At 42.7% G+C, this 18,113-nt stretch overlaps 3 protein-coding genes across 3 annotated transcripts; 2 read left to right on the top strand and 1 right to left on the bottom strand.

Annotated features, from left to right (window-relative positions):
• Positions 1 to 6,342: 6,342 nt before the first annotated feature.
• On the bottom strand, positions 6,343 to 10,143 carry cwc27 (CWC27 spliceosome associated cyclophilin). The gene is made up of 10 exons (XM_042705086.1): positions 9,915 to 10,143; positions 9,638 to 9,734; positions 9,340 to 9,452; positions 8,252 to 8,395; positions 7,943 to 8,041; positions 7,575 to 7,675; positions 7,313 to 7,382; positions 7,086 to 7,165; positions 6,804 to 6,840; positions 6,343 to 6,639 (listed from the first exon to the last, which is right to left on the bottom strand). Exons 1-10 carry the CDS (start codon positions 9,954 to 9,956, stop codon positions 6,358 to 6,360), a joined length of 1,065 nt encoding a protein of 354 aa, XP_042561020.1. The 5' UTR covers positions 9,957 to 10,143; the 3' UTR covers positions 6,343 to 6,357.
• Positions 10,144 to 10,256: 113 nt separating this feature from the next.
• Positions 10,257 to 12,915, top strand: srek1ip1 (SREK1-interacting protein 1). The gene is made up of 5 exons (XM_042705088.1): positions 10,257 to 10,473; positions 11,085 to 11,132; positions 11,265 to 11,420; positions 11,908 to 11,977; positions 12,374 to 12,915. Exons 1-5 carry the CDS (start codon positions 10,461 to 10,463, stop codon positions 12,561 to 12,563), a joined length of 477 nt encoding a protein of 158 aa, XP_042561022.1. The 5' UTR covers positions 10,257 to 10,460; the 3' UTR covers positions 12,564 to 12,915.
• Positions 12,916 to 14,007: 1,092 nt separating this feature from the next.
• On the top strand, positions 14,008 to 18,076 carry ppwd1 (peptidylprolyl isomerase domain and WD repeat containing 1). Its single transcript, XM_042705081.1, has 11 exons — positions 14,008 to 14,232; positions 14,438 to 14,540; positions 14,873 to 14,976; positions 15,078 to 15,198; positions 15,325 to 15,772; positions 15,905 to 16,095; positions 16,359 to 16,548; positions 16,712 to 16,893; positions 17,110 to 17,191; positions 17,294 to 17,476; positions 17,864 to 18,076. The coding sequence occupies exons 1-11, from the start codon at positions 14,085 to 14,087 to the stop codon at positions 18,005 to 18,007; spliced, it is 1,896 nt and encodes a 631-aa protein (XP_042561015.1). The 5' UTR covers positions 14,008 to 14,084; the 3' UTR covers positions 18,008 to 18,076.
• Positions 18,077 to 18,113: the final 37 nt, after the last annotated feature.

Raw genomic sequence — 18,113 nt, forward strand, 5'->3', positions numbered from 1 at the left:
AACACACACACACACACACACACACACACACACACACACACACACACATACAGACTAAAGAAGGGTCCAGTGCTTTTCCAGAGCCTGAACCTGAGGCGTTTCACTTGGATGTTAGAGGAGCTGCAGGTTATGACAGATCACAAGTGACAGGCTCAGCCAATTAAGCATCTGTGACACACACACCCGAGAGAGGACACTGAGGTCGCATAACTGCAGTGCAGCCTCTCACCTACACCTACACACACACACACACACACACACACACACACACACACACACACACACACACACACACACACACTCTCTCTCTCTGAGTAGACACTACACACACTAAAGCTCTGAGCACACAGGAGTGGCAGAAAAGCCAAACATCTGCCTGAGCTTCTCAGTACTCAGGTTGTAGATATACGAACTTCTCAAGGTTCTGAGAACTACAAGAACTAAATAACCTTCTCTCAAGACATCTCTCAGACAACCACACGAGTGCACACTCTCCACTGGACCCTTACTATGAGGGATATTGAACAATCTGAGCCTTACAGAGTGCCCTACCAGGAGAGTCACCCAAAAGACCATAACCCTATATTGTGCGCTTACACACTCTTCATTAACAGGCCACCTTCCTGGAGCCCTGGAGCTCACGAGCGACGGCCTCTGAGAGTAGACCCCCCCCCATTCCTCCAGACCAGGTTAGACTTAAGCCCAGCAGATGGGGAATGAGCTGAACTCTAATCCCTGACCTTACCCTTCAGCACCCTAGCCTCTCACTGACCCCAGGTAGTGGTCACCTGGACCAGGTCAGACACACACACTACAGCACATATAGTACACACTCGGGCTCGGGCACGGGCACACACACACACACACACACACACACACACACACACACACACACACACACACCAGAGCTAATCAGTAAATCCAGTTGGTCAAGTTAAGAGTCACAGGCAGCTGATGAAACTTCCACCAGCAAACAGCAAACATAAACACACCTCTGCACCCTGCGTCTGGAGAGGTCCACCGTGAGGAGTCAATTGGGTTCACATACCCAGGGTGACAGACACGCCTGGGATGGGGAGCCAGACAGACAGACAGACAGACACACAGAGGGATAAGTGCTGACAGGCAACTCATGATGATAAACGGGCAGAGCTGGTAAACAAAATGTGTGGCCTAGCCTTCAAGGCGTCAAAAAGTGTGACCGACAAAAACATACCCTGGCAGACGTGCCGAAGAACCACGGCGAGCAGATTTATGAGACGGCAGAACAATTTCACTTTGTGTCAAGACAGGCTGAGCAGACAATGAAGCCAGGCGACTTGGGAATAATTCATTTTGTCAAGATTAAAGGATGGGCAGACATCGGACCCGCAGGAAGAGGGGTGAGCGTCGGGTCTGGGGGCTTCGACAACTAGCGTTAGCACTTCACACCTCATTCAAAAGTCAAAAATAAATAAATAGTATTATAAATGAATATAAGTATTAAAGAGACACTGCATGAGCTGTAAACCAACATGATATAACAGTACTGTGATGAAACACATCAATGCTGGTGTTATATTGACAAGATGACCATTTAATAAATAAATAGTAATTTTTTGGGCTAAAAATGTCCCCCCCCCCCCCCACTCAGATACTTACCTACTTTTTATCATATTTCAAAATGATGCTGTGAGTGGTGTTAGGCTCAGAGCTGGCGGATGAATGGATGTCAAGTAAATGGCACATTAGCGGAGTTTGGCTAATAGTTGGGAGCAAATGGTCTGATCATGAGAGGTACCCATGGGTCAAACATCTCAAGTTCAACTTGTACATGCACATCACCCACAATCTCTCAAAGCTTGTCCGCCTCATAAGAGAACCTTTAACGGTTTTCAGGTCTGCAGAACTCAAAAGGTGTGTTTCTAGAACCTTTGTTATGTTGTCTTTCTTGTTCTGGATAGAACGCTTTCCTAGCACAAACAGCCCTACAATACCGAACGCCCAAAGGGTTTCGACAAATACCATCTTAAAATGGCTCCAAGTTGTTCCTTTGAAGGCGTTTCTCTGAGGACAAGCAAGGATTTTTTCTCTCTGTAGGGTTATGAAAGTACAGCAAGAGTACCACATTACCAACACCCTTAAGGTTGAAACATATTTCTTCCCTTAGGCAAGCCGTGCAAATTAGCACCAAACCGCCAAACAACTCAAGCACAGTTTGAGGACCTGCTGTAAACAATCCACAACAGAGGGGCATGCCATCTCAAGAATAAAACCGAGATAATTTGAATCACTGCTAATGTGTGTTACATTATGTCAGGCTTTGATTCTCCCACGATTTGCAATCAAACTGTCATAAAAGTCAAGATAAAAACATAAATAGCTTTCATGTTGTCTTAGCCCCTTGCAATGAATTGTGCAATGCTTTTTATGCAACACATCATCTGAGCAAATCACCAGTAAATCAATCCACAGCTGGTTCTGAAGCTGGCTTAGAGAACACAGCATTTCACACAACGAGTTTTGTCTTTTTGGCAGGTGCGCTTCCGACATGCTCATTTCGGCTCCCCTGATTTAAGGACAGAAACACAATACTGACGCACACGGCTATCGCAACATAAAAAAAATTAAATCTGAAATTTGATTTGTTCTTCATAGTTAGTGTTCTGATCAGAACATGTGAAGTCTGTGCAGATAACATAATATTGTGTTCAGCTCACTTGATGATTCAGCATCAAATTCTGCTGCCATGATTTTGATGTTTTTTTTCCCCTGATGTTTTATGGCATGAGGGCTTTAAATGACTTGCAGGATTTCAAATGTTTTATGGTGTAGTAATACCAGTGAGGTTAATGACTATTCATCTGCATTGTTTGACTATGACTGCACCATAGCTTGCAGGAGCAAAGAGGGCTTTAGTTCAACAGGCTGAAAGACACATTTCTGACAATCAATGAAAGATATTTTGTCTTAACGTTGTCTGATGTCTCAGAAGATCTGTGCAATATTTGTTTGACAATATTTTGTTTTTACAGCATGCTGTAAACCACAACTTATTTTAAGAGATTAGATAAACCCGACATCAGACAAGCACAAACAACCACACTGTATACAACTCTCTGGCAACAGGATAACACAAGGTCTCAAGGAAAACAAGTGCTAACTCGGAAAATGTATGAACTGTCTGCGCTGTATACAAATAAAACACAGATGGCCTAAAGTAAGTGCTTTTTTCTGTGAAACCATTATTACATCTGGCCTGGGTGGAATTTTGTAAAGCCCTGAATCAGTTGGATCAGTATGTTACACCATTCCACTGTGAATCCTGTCTTAAGCAACGATGCCATCCATTTCAGGAGAGTGTACTACTATACCCAGGCAAAAGCATCACAGGTTCCAAGTAAGTTCCAAGTTCACCCCTAGGTCAAGGTCAAGGACACTACCCACCCCTAGTGAGGACACTGACCATTCCAAGACAGCACAAAACCACCTTCTGGTTACCAAACCAGTACCTCCAGGTGAGGCCACCTCCTACACCAGGTGAGTGTCAGTACATTGGGCTGCCTCGTGGTGTCCTTCCCTCACCCTGGACACTCAAAGAGAGAGAGAGAGACAGAGAGAGACAGAGAGAGACAGAGAGAGAGAGAGAGAGAGAGAGAGAGAGAGAGAGAGACAGAGAGAGGGAGAGAGAGAGAGAGAGACAGAGAGAGGGAGAGAGAGAGAGAGAGAGAGCACCGTGTCTGTGGAGACCTGAGCAGAGGGCACGGTGGGAAGAAGGAGTCCTCCGCAGCAACAATACCCCCTTTATCCTGCACCAACATTGCGCCGACAGGCAGCCCTTTGATTCGCAGCCAAGACAAACCACTGTGTTGGGTTACAGCTCCTCTGCGCTTGTGTTTAATAAACTACAGTCTGTCTGCATTCTGCCTTGCGTCAATCACACACACACACACACACACGCTCATACACACACCATTACACACACTCATTCACACATCCATACACACAATCACACACACATCCATACACACAATCACACACACCGGATAACAGACTGATGTACACACACACAGACACATGCACAAACAAAGCTTCCACGGATTAGTCACTCTCTTCATTATGAGTCATTAGATAATGGTCTGCTTACAAACATCATGGCCACTCTAGACTACAACCACAAATACAGATCTGGAGGGTGAGAAGTGGGGGTCGGGGGTGGGGGAGCTGGACCCATTAGAAACGCATAACCATGGTTGCTGTAAAAACAAGGGCAATGACTGGAAAGGAGTCAAACCACGACTAGACTGGTATGAATGCTAAAAATTCCATTTGGGAATACACTCAAGCTGCTGGACACTCAGGGGTAACATAAAAGCCTTTCCAAAAAGGCTCTGACAGAGAGGAAGGCGGGGGGGGAGAATGAGAGAAAGAGAAAAATAGAGAGAGAGAGAGAGATGTTAGAAACTTCTCACATGCAGACAGACAGAAACCATGCTGTGGGCATTCTGGTCATTGAGCAATCCTTGGCCTGGGGCAGTAATCTAGAGCGACAGTCACCTGTACAGTGGGGTTACAAGCCTGTTCACGTGCACACCTGATGGTGAAGTAGCGACAGCCAGTACAACTGCTCAAGGTATCAGCTCGATTCTCCCAAGCCATCATACATGGCCAGGGTAAGCAATTGCGCTGTGGAATTCAGGGTACTGCACCCCTGATAAATGAAGCCTGGTTTCTAAATGACATTATCCCAACCTGTTGGCATACAATTACCAAGATTAATTTCAAAAGTTTCAAAACTTTCCCTGCCGTTTTTGAGTGAGATGTCATGTTAATGCAGGTTTCACAGAAGGCATCAAAAGATCGCACCACAGCACATCAATGCGGGCCATATGAAATCCAGTGCCCTCTCCACAGTGTAAACAGACATTTATCTTTCAGGCAAACAAACAATGTCATTGAAGAACATTAGGCAGAGAGCAAATGAAAAGTGTGCCATTCAGTAAGGACTTTCAGTGTCACATTTAGGTGTCTGACACTTGAGGTGCTTCCTGTGAGCTGTGATGCTTGTGCGTTAGTCACCTGACCAGGGTGAGAATCCACGAATCCACACGGTGAAAACTGTGGGGGTCAATGTGTTTGTGTACGAAACACTATGGCCTCCAGTTCCTCCTACAAAGTGGACCCAGAGAATTGGGAGAGAAAAAGGGCAGTCTGACTGTGTGTATGTGTGTGTGTGTGTGTGTGTGTGTGTGTGTGTGTGTGTGTGTGTGTGTGTGTGTGTGTGTGTGTGTGTGTGTGAAAGTGAGAGTGAGTATGAGTGTGTGTGTGTGTGTGTGTGTGTGTGTGTAAGTGAGAGTGAGTATGAGTGTGTGTGTGTGTGTGTGTGTGTGTGTGTGTGTGTGTGTGTGTGTGTGCGTGTGTGTGAGAGTGTGTTTCTGTGTGTCTGTCAGTGTGTCTGTCAGTGTGTGTGTCTGTCAGTGCGCCAGCATTCCTCCTTCACCTTGTGAGACCTAGCCATGCTGACTGAGGAGGGTCCAGAGACACTCACACACACTCTCTCACACACACACACACACACACACACACACACACACACACACACACACACAATGGTTATGCTTGGCTGGAAGTGTCACTACACCCCCAGCAACACCCTGGCACCTGCGCTGCAGACCTGAGCAGGCATCAGCAGCAACTCGTCCAGTCAGCGGGGGCGCTCCAGCATCCACTAATTAGCCTCTGACAGAGCCAGCCCACATGACCCAGTTAAACCCGCTACGGTCAACAATCCATCAACTTCTACTCAGAGACCACTTCCCTTTCCCCGTGCAGTAAGTGCAGTCCAATGAAAGAAGTGCCCAACAGGCTATAGTATACAGTATAAAGCCTGAAAGAGACAGAGACTGCGATTGAAGAGGCTGTGTCGGTAAGAGGGGCCAGGTCTCCGGATCCTTCTCTGGACCATCACTGACCTTCATTTGCTAAGTACCAATTACAGGGCAGTGTTGAAGAGGAGGGGGGAGGACACTTCTGTTTGTCTGGGTTTTTTCATCACTTTAATAGGAAGTGCGAGACTGTCCCCCTGTGGCCAGCCCCACGTGGGATAACACACATTAGTGTTGTACAGTAAGGCTTCACACTCTAGTGAGTGGGGCAAATGTTGTAGATGAAGTGTGTGTAGATGATTAAATAGGCTGAAATATACTGGAGGTTTTGCCGTGGGTGATACTTAAGCTGCGTTATATGAAATGGCAACCAGTGTTCCACAGTGAGGATTTACAGAGAAATATGCTTTGTGATCCAATACTGCCCCCTGGAGGTCACCCCCATCTGAGCCTAGTTGGCACTGCCAACTCGAACTGACAAAACTAGCTTCACTTAAAACATCTTGCTTACAAATATTTCAAGCAAGCAACAGATTCTGATAATGCTGATACTGATGATTATGACGATGATGGTGGTGGTTATGGTGATGATGATGATGATGATGATGATGATGAGATAGCCATACCTGCGGCTCATCTTTGGCTCGTCTCGCTCAGTGGTGGGCCACATCCCCTCCTTCTTCTCTTTCTTCAGTTTGTTTGCAATCCTTTCCCGCATGCCTTCCACATCTGCATCGCCTTCATCACCACCCTCCTGCTCTTCCACATCTGACTCCTTGGACAAAAAATAAGACAAGCTTGTGATTTAGCATCCAAAGAGCAACCTCCCTTTTAACATAAGCACATAACCTCGTTACACTCAGTTAAGACTAAGAGATGTAAAAATGTTAATAATTCCAATATGATAATTTCAACAATACTAATAAATCACACTCCTACCTCAGATGAATCTTCAACTCCATCTTTGTTTTTTTCCCTGAAAAACCAAACAAAAAAGAGCAGCAACACAGTTGTCATATCGAGGAGGTAACTGAACAGGGGGGGAACCTCACTACAACAAACTGGACCAAATCTGAGCAGAACTCAGTTACAGTGAAAGTACCAGATCAGCACCGGGACAGAATTGCTCTGCAGAAGGCAGTGTATTAGTTTGAGTGGGGGACGAGCTAAACCCAGCTGTGCTGGTCTGGGCTGAGGTGAACTGGCCCGGGTTGAACACACCTGTCAACAGCTGGAACTGTGCTGAGCAGGGGGTCGTCCTTCAATAAGTCATGGCTGCTTTTGCTTTTCCCTTTCATCGTCTGCAAGAAGAAACATATCTTACCATGCATGCCTTAAACACCACATACCGTGTACAGTCTTCAGGGCAATGCAGCAACAGTTCCTTTCCCAGAAATAAGTCCATTGCACAGTACAGAGCACACACCTTGACAAAGAACAGGAATTACCTGACTGACTTGGGTCACCATCTCCTCCTCTTCCTCAGCTTCCTCTCCAAAAGACAGCAAACTGAAGTTCCTGAAAGAGGAGACACAGTCAACTAAACTTTAAGCCAGTAGCTGTGACACATGCCCATATTCTCCAACGATTATAATAACGGTGATGATTATAATAGTTATTCATTTGTAACACATTCTGTAAACTTTCAGTAGGAGTTTTAAAGAGGAGTACATGGCAGAGGGGTAAAAAAGGAGGAAAAAACGTTTTTACTTGGTTGCTTTGGATTGAGATTTCTTCCCTTCTTCTTTGGAGTGGTCCTTTTTCTTTTTGAGGTCACGTGGAATGATGTCATCAAAAGGTGAGTGTAGAACCTGTGGGTTGTTTGGAAGGATGCTGATGAGTGCAATTACCCCTTGTCAGAAAACCCCAGAAAGTCCACATGGTCGCTATTATTTATTTGCAACGTACTTCAGGGGGAGTACTTGTACTCCATACTACTGCACTTGTTGTTATTGTTAGTCATTGTATTCGTGTTGTGATATGTTGTCCCTTGTGGCACCAACAGGAGCAGCGCTACTAATTTCGTTGTATGCAAATACAATGACAATAAAGGCTAAAAAAATAAATCTGAATCTTACCTCTGTGGACCGTACTTTGTGTGGGTTTAATGGCCTCTCATCTGAGTCACACTCCACCTCTGCTAGCCGCAGCATGTTATAAACCGTATCACCAGCAATCTGCGTCACAACAAACACACATCAGTGCAGAGGTTAAGACTACACAGGGTTATGTGTTTGTTTATTTAATGCTCTGGAATGTTCATATACATCAAAACACGTTTTTTGGCTTATGTTTGATGAATACATGTTAGACACTTCAAACAGGACACAGCAACATTGTGTTTGTGCACTGTAAAAGGGACAAGAGAGATGAGGACATGATGTTACCTTCCCAAATATGGTGTGCTTGTTGTTGAGCTCATCGGCTCGACCCAGAGAGAAAAAGAACTGGCTGCTGTTATCGTGAGGGCCAGCGTTCGCCATGGCAACCAGCCCTCTTCGGTTAAAGCGCAGTCTGGAATGGAACTCATCCTAGAGAGGAGAATAAACCCACATACAGTCACACTGAGCTGAAGCTTCTTTAAGAATCAGGATCATTCTAGGATTTGCAATGGGATGGGATGGGATGGAGAAATAAACATCCCCTCAGTGACACCTAAAGTATACAAGAGACACAGTTGTTTTAAAGCCTGACACTTAATATTAAATATGAATTAAGATTAATAAACAATAGTTTGTTTGCATTTTGCATGGTATCTCTCTCTCTCACACATGCACACACATGCACACACAATGTAGAATTCAAACAAAAGATACTAATGCTAAAGTTTCATTCCAGGCACCTTTTTCAAATGCATACATGTTTACTAGGGGTGGGGATTCGATTCTGTCTCGAGAACGGGAGAACGATTCTGTCTCGATTCAGAAAAGTTCATAATCGATTTTTTAATAAAAAAAATAAAAAAAAATTAATTTAAAATTTTTTTTTTTTTTTTTTTTTTACACATTCATTTTGTGTTGAAATGCAAGCTGCATCGATTATTGCATTGTTCATTGAAAGTCATAATTGTGACAAGGGAAAGCTTTTTCTCTAATAAAAAATAGAGAAGGTAATTCATCTGTTGATTTTCTTTAATTATCAAACACAAAGTAGGAAGTGATTTGAGACTCTGAGTAGCAAACTCAGATGTTTTAAAAATCGACATGCATCGATAATCGTTTTATCGGTTTAGAATTGATAATCGATAATCGGTTTAGAATCGATAATCGGTGTAGAATCGATAATCGGTTTAGAATCGAATCGTTGACCACTGAATCGGAATCGAATCGAATCGTGAGGTGCCAAGAGATTCCCACCCCTAATGTTTACCATATTTTATTGAGACATAACTGTAACTCTGACCATATATGATTAATATATTTTCTGAATTTTTTTCTGAATGTTACTAAGAAATGATGATCTGGTTTACTCTTACCTTAAAAGGTCGGCCGTATATAGACTCTCCCCCTGACCCTGTGCCTGTGGGGTCACCACCCTGGATAATGAATTCTGGGACAACCCGATGAAATATGGTGCCATCATAGTAACCTGTGAAATATTTGGGATCCTTTTTGGTGATGCAGTTGGCATTTAAACACAGACAAAATATGTTTTCAGTGATGCTCATTTGGTTATGGAGAGTACATAATGCCAATCTAGTGTCGTTTAAGTTCAAGTGAATGAGATGTGGATACTGTATTTCGCATATCTTTATGTGATAATCGGCAGAATACCTTCCATACAAAGCTGAACGAAATTCCGACAAGCTTTTGGTGCTTCTTTGGACCATAGCTCCACATCGATGTCTCCAGCTGACGTCTTAATCAAAACCTACAGACGGAGTCATCAGATATTAGGCTTGGTACTTGGACAGATGTCTAAATCCCCATGGTGACATACCGGGTTACAAAATAAGCATTTAATTGTTCATTCACAACAGATTTCCCTGTAAAACCCGATTGCCCGTTTATTTGAGAGGAACATTGAAACATGAACATGATCAGTGCCTACCTTGCCATTTGTTGGTGGTTCTTGGATGTATATGTTACTCATTTTGCACTATTGATCACGTAGATAGACGTGATAGATTACACAGCATAAGCTTTACTTTCGCGTCAGTATTACTTAAACTTAGCAAGGAAAATGTATACTACCGTTTATAGTTGCCTAAACCATATCAAAATATAGGAAGCGCCATGTTTTATGTCTTCCTCATCTTTGTAAAGGGCGGAGTTCTGATCTCATTCTCTGCCCCCTGCTGCACTGGAATATAAACAACAGCAGTTGTCGGGTGATGGTATTTCGTAAAATATTCTCCTAAGTAAGGTTAATAATGCCTATCTTACTTTCCTAGGTTTTTTTCATAAACACATCGTACATATAGGGGAAATCTAAGTATAATAGTCATGATCTGGGTTTGTAGAGCCTGCCGTGACCGTGGTTTTGTTTCCTCCCGGACTGCATTGGAGGATGGACATTTCAAAAGTTCGGAGGGTGTAGCGCAGATGTGATATATCGTCCACTTGGAAGTGTTACTTTTGTACGTTAAGTAGAGTTATGGCCCAACAAGGTAAGACTGTCGGTTTTTAAAAAGCCTTTATTCTATGTTTCAAGTTCTTTAAGTGGTTAATTGTGCACGAATATGTTTAATGGGCCGTTCAAGAATGAGGTTGCTAGTTCGGAAGCTCTAAATCCCTTGTGTTATTATTAGTAGCTGCCTAGCATAGCTGAGATTAACGTTAGCTTCCGTAATAGTTGCATACATTGCTGTTTCTAATTGTTAGCGACATTTAACCAATGTTAGTAGATAAACAACATTAGTACATATGACGGAATATTCACCTTATACGCCCAGTAATACCGAGATTTTGGGTTTCATGCTAGCTAGTGTTACCTGGTCATAACGTTGGGAGTTAATTGCTGTCTGAACTGTAACTTTTAAGGCCATCTGTAAGATTTAGATTCGATTTTAGAAATAACTTTTTTATATTGTATTTAATTGCAATTTTTTTCCAATCAATATCCAAATGCAACACAACGTTTTTCTGGCGGGCTGTCATCTTACAGTCACTGGTTGCCTGGTTATTGTTCAGAGTTTTGAGGATATATAAAAGATAAGTTGGATCTGTCGGAACTTGTGAGTAACTATATATATATAAATTGATCTATAACCACTGATAGGTGCAAACAAAGACAACATCAGAGCTGGCTGTAAAAGATGTGGCTATCGTAAGTATCCTTTACTTACTAACTTCTAGTGGTACACAATTTTTGCAATGTTTGCAATGACTAATAATAGTGAGTGTTGTGAGGAATGCTTATTGTGAGTTGTATTTGATTGTTTTCTGGTGTCTTTTCCAGCGGGACATCTGACATTTGAGTGCCGCAACTTCCTGCGTGTGGATCCGGGGAAGGATATTGTGTTGGACGTGAGCAGCACCAGTTCAGAAGAGACTGAGGACGAGGAGCAGGCCACGCCGCGCAAGGAGAAGCCCCGCAGACCATCCCGCCCCAGAGGTCAGTGTCTGCTGTGGTCAGCTTGTCAGGTCCCTCTCTCAATGCCTAATAGGCTTATTTTTAAAGACCAAAGTGCATTGGGTACAGTAGGCTCCATGGGTAAAATGCAGTGAGAACGTACTGTGAAAACTACCAAGTACAATACTACATAAGCCTCTGTAACAGTCAAAAGGTATTTATAGGGTGATAACATACTGAATAACCACTTAATTAGGCAAAATAGCCAACTGGTTTAGATGGGAATGGTGTAGGCAGTCTCTTTAATGGAATGGTATACATTTCTGTATATTTCTTCGTACAGTTTGGTTCTGAATTGTGTTTGCTATTTGTTGTCTTTCATAGTCTATTTTATAGTTCATAAAATAGCGCAAATGCTTCATTGTTATTTTCCACTTGTCTTCAGGTGTTCCTTTACTCTTGAACTAGTGCGCATACGTATATTGTCACTTGCAAAGTGTTTCAGGTTTGCATACATGCCTTCACTCAGGTTCAGATGAAGAACGGAAGCGCCGTAAGAAGAAGAGCACAGATAAGTCCCACAAAAAGGCAAAGAAGAGGTATGAAATCATCTTCAGATTTGTTGACATCAATACCAATATGATTGAAAATATATATATAATTTCACAGACCTTCATGGGGATAAATGCCACTTAAATAAATACTTTTGGGACAATAAATGTTGGGCAGATATCATGATCTGTTTAAAGGACATCAATATTCAAACTTATTATGACATTTGTAACACATTTCCATTTGGAATGTGTTATTCATCAATTAACATAAAAGAACACTCACAACCTGACATACTAACTTTTATTGCGGTAATTACATTTTGGTAGGTAGATCTTCAATTAATTGCCTAGCCCCGTACATACTCCTGATGGTTATGGTCAAACATTGCTTTGTCATTATGAATGGAGATGTGATGGGTCACCTTTTGTATATGCACCCAGGTCTAACTCATCAAGTGATGAAGATGGGGAAGAGGAGAGTCATAAGCACAAACACAAGAAACACAAAGGCCACAAGAAGAAGGACAAAAAGAGAAGCGAGAAGGAGAAGGAGAAGCGACACAAGAAAAAACACCAGTCAAAGGAAGAGTCCTCATCTGACAGTTCTACATCTTCCTCGGGCACTGACTGACCAACATTGTATTTTTGTGTATAAAAGTGTGTGTACTATATACACACTCTACAGCACACAACTCCAACCTTGACTTAATTTGGATCCTTTTTAAAACCAGAGATTGAGTGTGTGACGTCTTAAAACAGACAGACAGCATCTTGACCTTCAAACTTTTTTCCTCAATGGAAACTCCACTGTTTAAAACTATGTGTTGTTTTCTGCCTCTCATCGTGATTTGACAAAAGCAAATACAAAGAGGACAAGGTTTGCTGAGAAATCCCACTCTGATATTCCTTTTTTCTGTGAAAACTTGTGCGGGGTGCATTTCCATGTTTTCTGAGTTAAATAAAAAATTCTTGTACCATTCCAATAATTTATTTGTGGATTTACTGGTTGCACATAACATCACATTTAACAATAAGTGTATCTTGCTCAAGTACCCGTGAATGATTTGGGATTAGGAAGCCCTTCCAGGAGAATTCCGCAGAAAACGAGCACTGTTCATCAATGAATGATTCAACCATGGCAGTTTTATCGTTAAATACTCCCTGACAATAGGTGGCGTTCGTGATTGGAAATGTGGTGTAATCCGCGCCAACAGGACAGTTAACCTCGGGGAGGAGGAAGAGGAATGAAAATTCCCTGCAGCGAGCGACAATATAACGGTAAAAAATGTCAAAATAAAAGTCCGCAACAAAGTTTTGTTTAAAAAATCCGGCTTGACGAATGTTTCTGCTTTTTACGCGGATATGCCTGTTGTCCTGCTAACTACTGTAGATATATACACTGCATATTGCATTTGCGGATTTTGTCAGGTTAGGAGGCTCATGTTTCAAATAATCATGGAATGAGATGTTGCCCTATTTGGTAGGCTACACAACATTTCGTTTTTTGTTGTTCATTATCATTCATTTCTCCATTAAATCTATTATAGATCACCACATCCAGAGGCTTAATTTAGAGCGAATTCGAGAGGACATTACTGTAAGCCTAATATATATGACTCGGCTGGGGCTTACCATGCACTGTTACATACAAAGGTGATTCAATTGTTTATATATATATATTTCATTGAAGTACATGTCATAAGGATTTTATTTCACCCTTGTATCAAGGATGCACAATTTGTTGTTTTCTCAGCCGCACAATATGAAATTCATCAGTAGGCAGTTATTGTAGGCCAATTCTATGCATTTTATCGCCTATCTTTCAACTCTTAGTCTCAGGCAGGTGGAATGATTCATAGAGGTTTAAACACCTTTTCTCTTGTAGTTACATTTTTGGATTTGTTATTTCCCAGAATTGTTTTGAGAAACAAATTACTTTTTCAGCTGAACAACACTAGTAGGCCTTTGTATTTAAAAATGATATTACAAGCTTTGTTACATGAACATTTTCTTCATTTCTTAATTTTTCGTCTTTGTACGATTTAAAACTAATAAATGAGTTTCCACTTTTACTTTGAAAAAAAATTACGAATGGCGGCCATTTTGAAATTTTTGTAAACTTTGCTGGCTTCACGCTGCTTGTGTGTAAATAATGGCCCTCGACACAGAACGTGCGGCATCAGAAAGTAAACGAAAATTAGAAGAAGATGAACCTGAACCTGAACCTGAACCTGAAGCTGAGGATGAGGAGTGGATCGGACCTATGCCCTCTGAGGCGGCAAAAACAAAGAAAAGAAAAGGTACTTAAATACACATGTATTACTACCGAAGTGGCGGTGAAGTAGCATAATGCTAGCAATGTGCTAATGTACTTGGCTTCCTCAAGTTTTAAACTAGGATTCACCAGCCAACTAACCTCCCCCTTGGTTTATGTGACATTAAATAGCATACTGCTAAATAAGTGTTCATTGTTTTAATATTGTGAATCGAACTTGTTTGTTCTAGTTTTGGAGTATGAACGCGTTTACCTGGACAATCTGCCGTCTGCTATGATGTATGAGCGGAGCTACATGCATAGAGATGTGATCACACACATTGTCTGCTCAAAGTACGTGAATATGCTCACAACACACAATGCTTTCTCTTACATTGGATTGGGTTGGTCATTTAAACAGGTGTTTGTTTTCCTTCAGAAACGCCTAAGACTTATTTGAGTATCCTGTATCTATTATCAGCGGGAAAGTTGTCACTTGCATGCATGTATGATCAGTAGCCTTTTACCTCTTAATAGAACTACAGAATTTTTGGGTTGAAGGCACAAATTCATTGCCTACATTTTCTAAGCAAAAAAACCCGTTATGATCTGAAGTGGAAAAAACTACATGTCCAACATGTAACCCTGATTCTCCTGGCTTTCCAGTAACATATTTTCTTTTACAGAACTGATTTCATTGTGACAGCCAGTCAGGATGGGCACGTAAAATTCTGGAAGAAGAAGGAGGATGATGGGATTGAGTTTGTCAAACACTTTCGCAGTCACCTTGGTATGTGTGTGGTTGAAAACCACCTGAGCTTTTTAAAGTCTTTTACTGTGTTTATCAGTTCAGAACCAGCCTTGACCATTTATTGCTGTTTGATCTTTTAGGGGTGGTGGAGTGTACGTCGGTCAGTGCAGAAGGAGCTCTTTTTTGTTCCGTTGGAGAAGACCAGGCCATGAAGGTTTTTGATGTTGTCAACTTTGACATGATCAACATGCTCAAACTGGGGTACGAGTCTGACACATTTGTTTCTTTCTAGTGTGAAGTTTATTCGATGGGGAATAACTGAAGTTATGGTGTATTTGAAGTGGTTACCTAATGGAAAACTCACTGTTCATGCTGTCTCATCACTAGTTTCCATCCTGGTCAGTGTGAGTGGATCTACAACCCTGGTGACGCCATATCCACAGTGGCCTGCTCTGAAAAATCCACTGGAAAAATATTCGTTTACGACGGTCGGGGCGGCAGCCAGCCACTTCACACATTTGACAAGATGCACTCCGCACCTCTCTCTCAGATCCGCCTGAACCCCAAGTTCCATGTCATCGTGTCTGCTGACAAGACTGGCATGGTGGAGTACTGGACTGGTATGCCCAGAGACTTCAAATTCCCCAGACACGTTCAGTGGGAGTATAAGACAGACACTGACCTGTATGAGTTTGCAAAGAACAAAACCTACCCCACCAGCCTGGCCTTCTCCCAAGATGGCAAGAAGATGGCCACCATTGCTACCGACAGGAAGGTTAGGATCTTCCGCTTCCTCACTGGGAAGCTGATGAGGGTGTTTGACGAGTCGTTAACGGTAAGTCGAACCTGCTGGATATCTTACTCTCTCATTTACATTGCAAGGCACTAGTCCTAGTCCAAAATATCACTGCCGGTTCTTCACTTGCCATCTAAACATTGTGTGATTGCGTTCCATGCTCCTCTGCAGATGTTTACTGAACTGCAGCAGATGCGCCAGCAGCTCCCTGACATGGAGTTTGGGAGACGCATGGCTGTGGAGAGGGAGCTGGAGAAGGTTGATGGCATCCGCCTGACCAACATCATCTTTGATGAGACGGGACACTTTGTGCTCTACGGCACCATGCTGGGCATAAAGGTCATCAATGTGGAAACCAACAGGTAATGAGCAAGTTTGATAAAATCTGTTGGTCGAGTTTGATCCATTATAAATCTCTCACAATATAGTTCAGAGATACTTTGTCAAGCTATATTGAGGAAATCCGATTGAGTACTGTAAATAAGTACTAATATAGTCATCTGTATTAGAAATGTGTATTTTCAAAAAGAGAACACATCCATTTTGTCACCATCCCAAGCAGAGATGAGCATCCCAGCCATGTCCGTGTCCATATTCTGACCCTGTGCCCTTGCTTCCTTCTTAGATGTGTTCGTATCCTGGGCAAGCAGGAAAACATCCGTGTAGTGCAACTTTGCCTCTTTCAGGGGGTCTCCAGGACAGCCAAAGCAGCTCCCACCGTCGAGATGAAGGCCTCAGATAACCCTGCCCTCCAGAGTGCAGAGCCCGACCCCACGATCTTCTGCACTGCCTTCAAGAAGAACCGCTTCTATATGGTAAGAGAGAAAGAGCAACCTGCTACTTAAATGCACACACATTTACACAATCTCCTTACGTAGAGGTTCTCAGTACAGTGTGTTGTGGTCATTACATGTTTCTCCCATTAAGGCTTTGTTGTCTGACGGTCTTTTGGAGATACTCACTTTGGTTCCTCGACAGTTCACAAAGCGGGAGCCTGAGGACACCAAGAGCGCCGACTCCGATCGAGACATCTTCAACGAGAAACCCTCTAAGGAGGAGGTGATGGCCGCTACCCAGGCCGAAGGACCAAAGAGGGTGTCGGACAGCGCGATCATCCACACCACCATGGGAGACGTCCACATCAAACTCTTCCCTGTGGAGTAAGTCCTCACACCAGATCACACTACACAGCTTGTTTGGGCCTGCTGTCATTGTTAAACTTTACTTTGAGTGAACCGTTAGCCATATAAACATGCTGCTTTGAGGTAGTATAACATCTAAAAAGAATGTTTTCACCCGTAGCATTTACTTTTGAACTATAGAATGTATGTATGCATGTGCATGTCCGGTTTTAAGCATTTATTGGTTTCCCTCAGATGTCCCAAAACGGTGGAAAATTTCTGTGTGCACAGCAGGAATGGCTACTTCAATGGACACATATTCCATAGAGTCATTAAGGTAAGTGAGTGCATTACACTGCACTATCAACCACTTCAATCAAGTCATCAAGCAGACATGAGAGAGTGAAATGTGTCTGTCTGTCTGTCTGTCTGTTTCTAGGGCTTCATGATCCAGACGGGTGACCCGACGGGGACAGGCATGGGGGGTGAAAGCATATGGGGTGGCGAGTATGAGGACGAGTTCCATGCCACACTACGCCACGATCGGCCATACACGCTTAGTATGGCTAACGCAGGTCCTGGCACCAATGGTTCCCAATTCTTCGTCACTGTCGTTCCCACGGTAATCTTAATTCTAACACACCTTTTGGAATTTGGACTTTTTGTAAATGGACATGTTTGTGGCTGACTACAGAGCACAAGAGCGTTCCAGCGCTCTATCGCTATTAATTATCGCTATCCTTGCGCACACCAATGCACAGATTAAAAACTAGCATTCCAACCGGTTTCTTTTGGCAATATAGTTGGTGAAGATGAAACCAAAACATACCCTTTTAAAAAGTAGCAAACTGATGCATACTGTTGCTTTACATTTCAAGAAATGTATCTCTGAAATCAGTTTTAAAGTGCTGTCTAGAACAAACTCTGTTCCCATTTGATATGCATCATATTTGTTATCAATGTTGTTATTGTTCCCTAACCCATTTTGTCACTGTGTGTTCCTTGGCAGCCATGGCTGGATAACAAGCACACAGTCTTCGGACGGTGTTCGAAAGGCATGGAGGTGGTCCAGAGGATCTCCAATGTTAAGGTCAACCCCAAAACAGACAAGCCATACGAGGATATCAGCATCATAAACATCACCGTCAAGTAAACACTGAGCACGGGGATCTGGGCACGTTTCTTTTTTAAAATGTACAATAAAGAGTTTTGTGTATGTAAATGGGTGTAATGTCTATTACTGTGTGGGTGTGTTGTTT

This window comes from Clupea harengus, unplaced genomic scaffold (genome assembly GCF_900700415.2).
Source record: "Clupea harengus unplaced genomic scaffold, Ch_v2.0.2, whole genome shotgun sequence".
NCBI classification, from domain to species: Eukaryota; Metazoa; Chordata; class Actinopteri; order Clupeiformes; family Clupeidae; genus Clupea; species Clupea harengus.

Coding starts and splice junctions, on each gene's coding strand:
- cwc27 (XM_042705086.1), bottom strand. CDS start 9,956: ATGAGTAACATATACATCCAAGAACCACCAACAAATGGCAAG. Junction 7,383..7,574: donor TCTCAATCCAAAGCAACCAA/GTAAAAACGTTT, acceptor CTCCTCTTTCAG/GAACTTCAGTTTGCTGTCTT. Junction 6,841..7,085: donor ACAGTTCCAGCTGTTGACAG/GTGTGTTCAACC, acceptor TTGGTTTTTCAG/GGAAAAAAACAAAGATGGAG.
- srek1ip1 (XM_042705088.1), top strand. Junction 11,133..11,264: donor CTGTAAAAGATGTGGCTATC/GTAAGTATCCTT, acceptor TGTCTTTTCCAG/CGGGACATCTGACATTTGAG. Junction 11,421..11,907: donor CAGACCATCCCGCCCCAGAG/GTCAGTGTCTGC, acceptor GCCTTCACTCAG/GTTCAGATGAAGAACGGAAG.
- ppwd1 (XM_042705081.1), top strand. CDS start 14,085: ATGGCCCTCGACACAGAACGTGCGGCATCAGAAAGTAAACGAAAATTA. Junction 15,773..15,904: donor TGTTTGACGAGTCGTTAACG/GTAAGTCGAACC, acceptor GCTCCTCTGCAG/ATGTTTACTGAACTGCAGCA. Junction 16,894..17,109: donor ATCAAACTCTTCCCTGTGGA/GTAAGTCCTCAC, acceptor GGTTTCCCTCAG/ATGTCCCAAAACGGTGGAAA.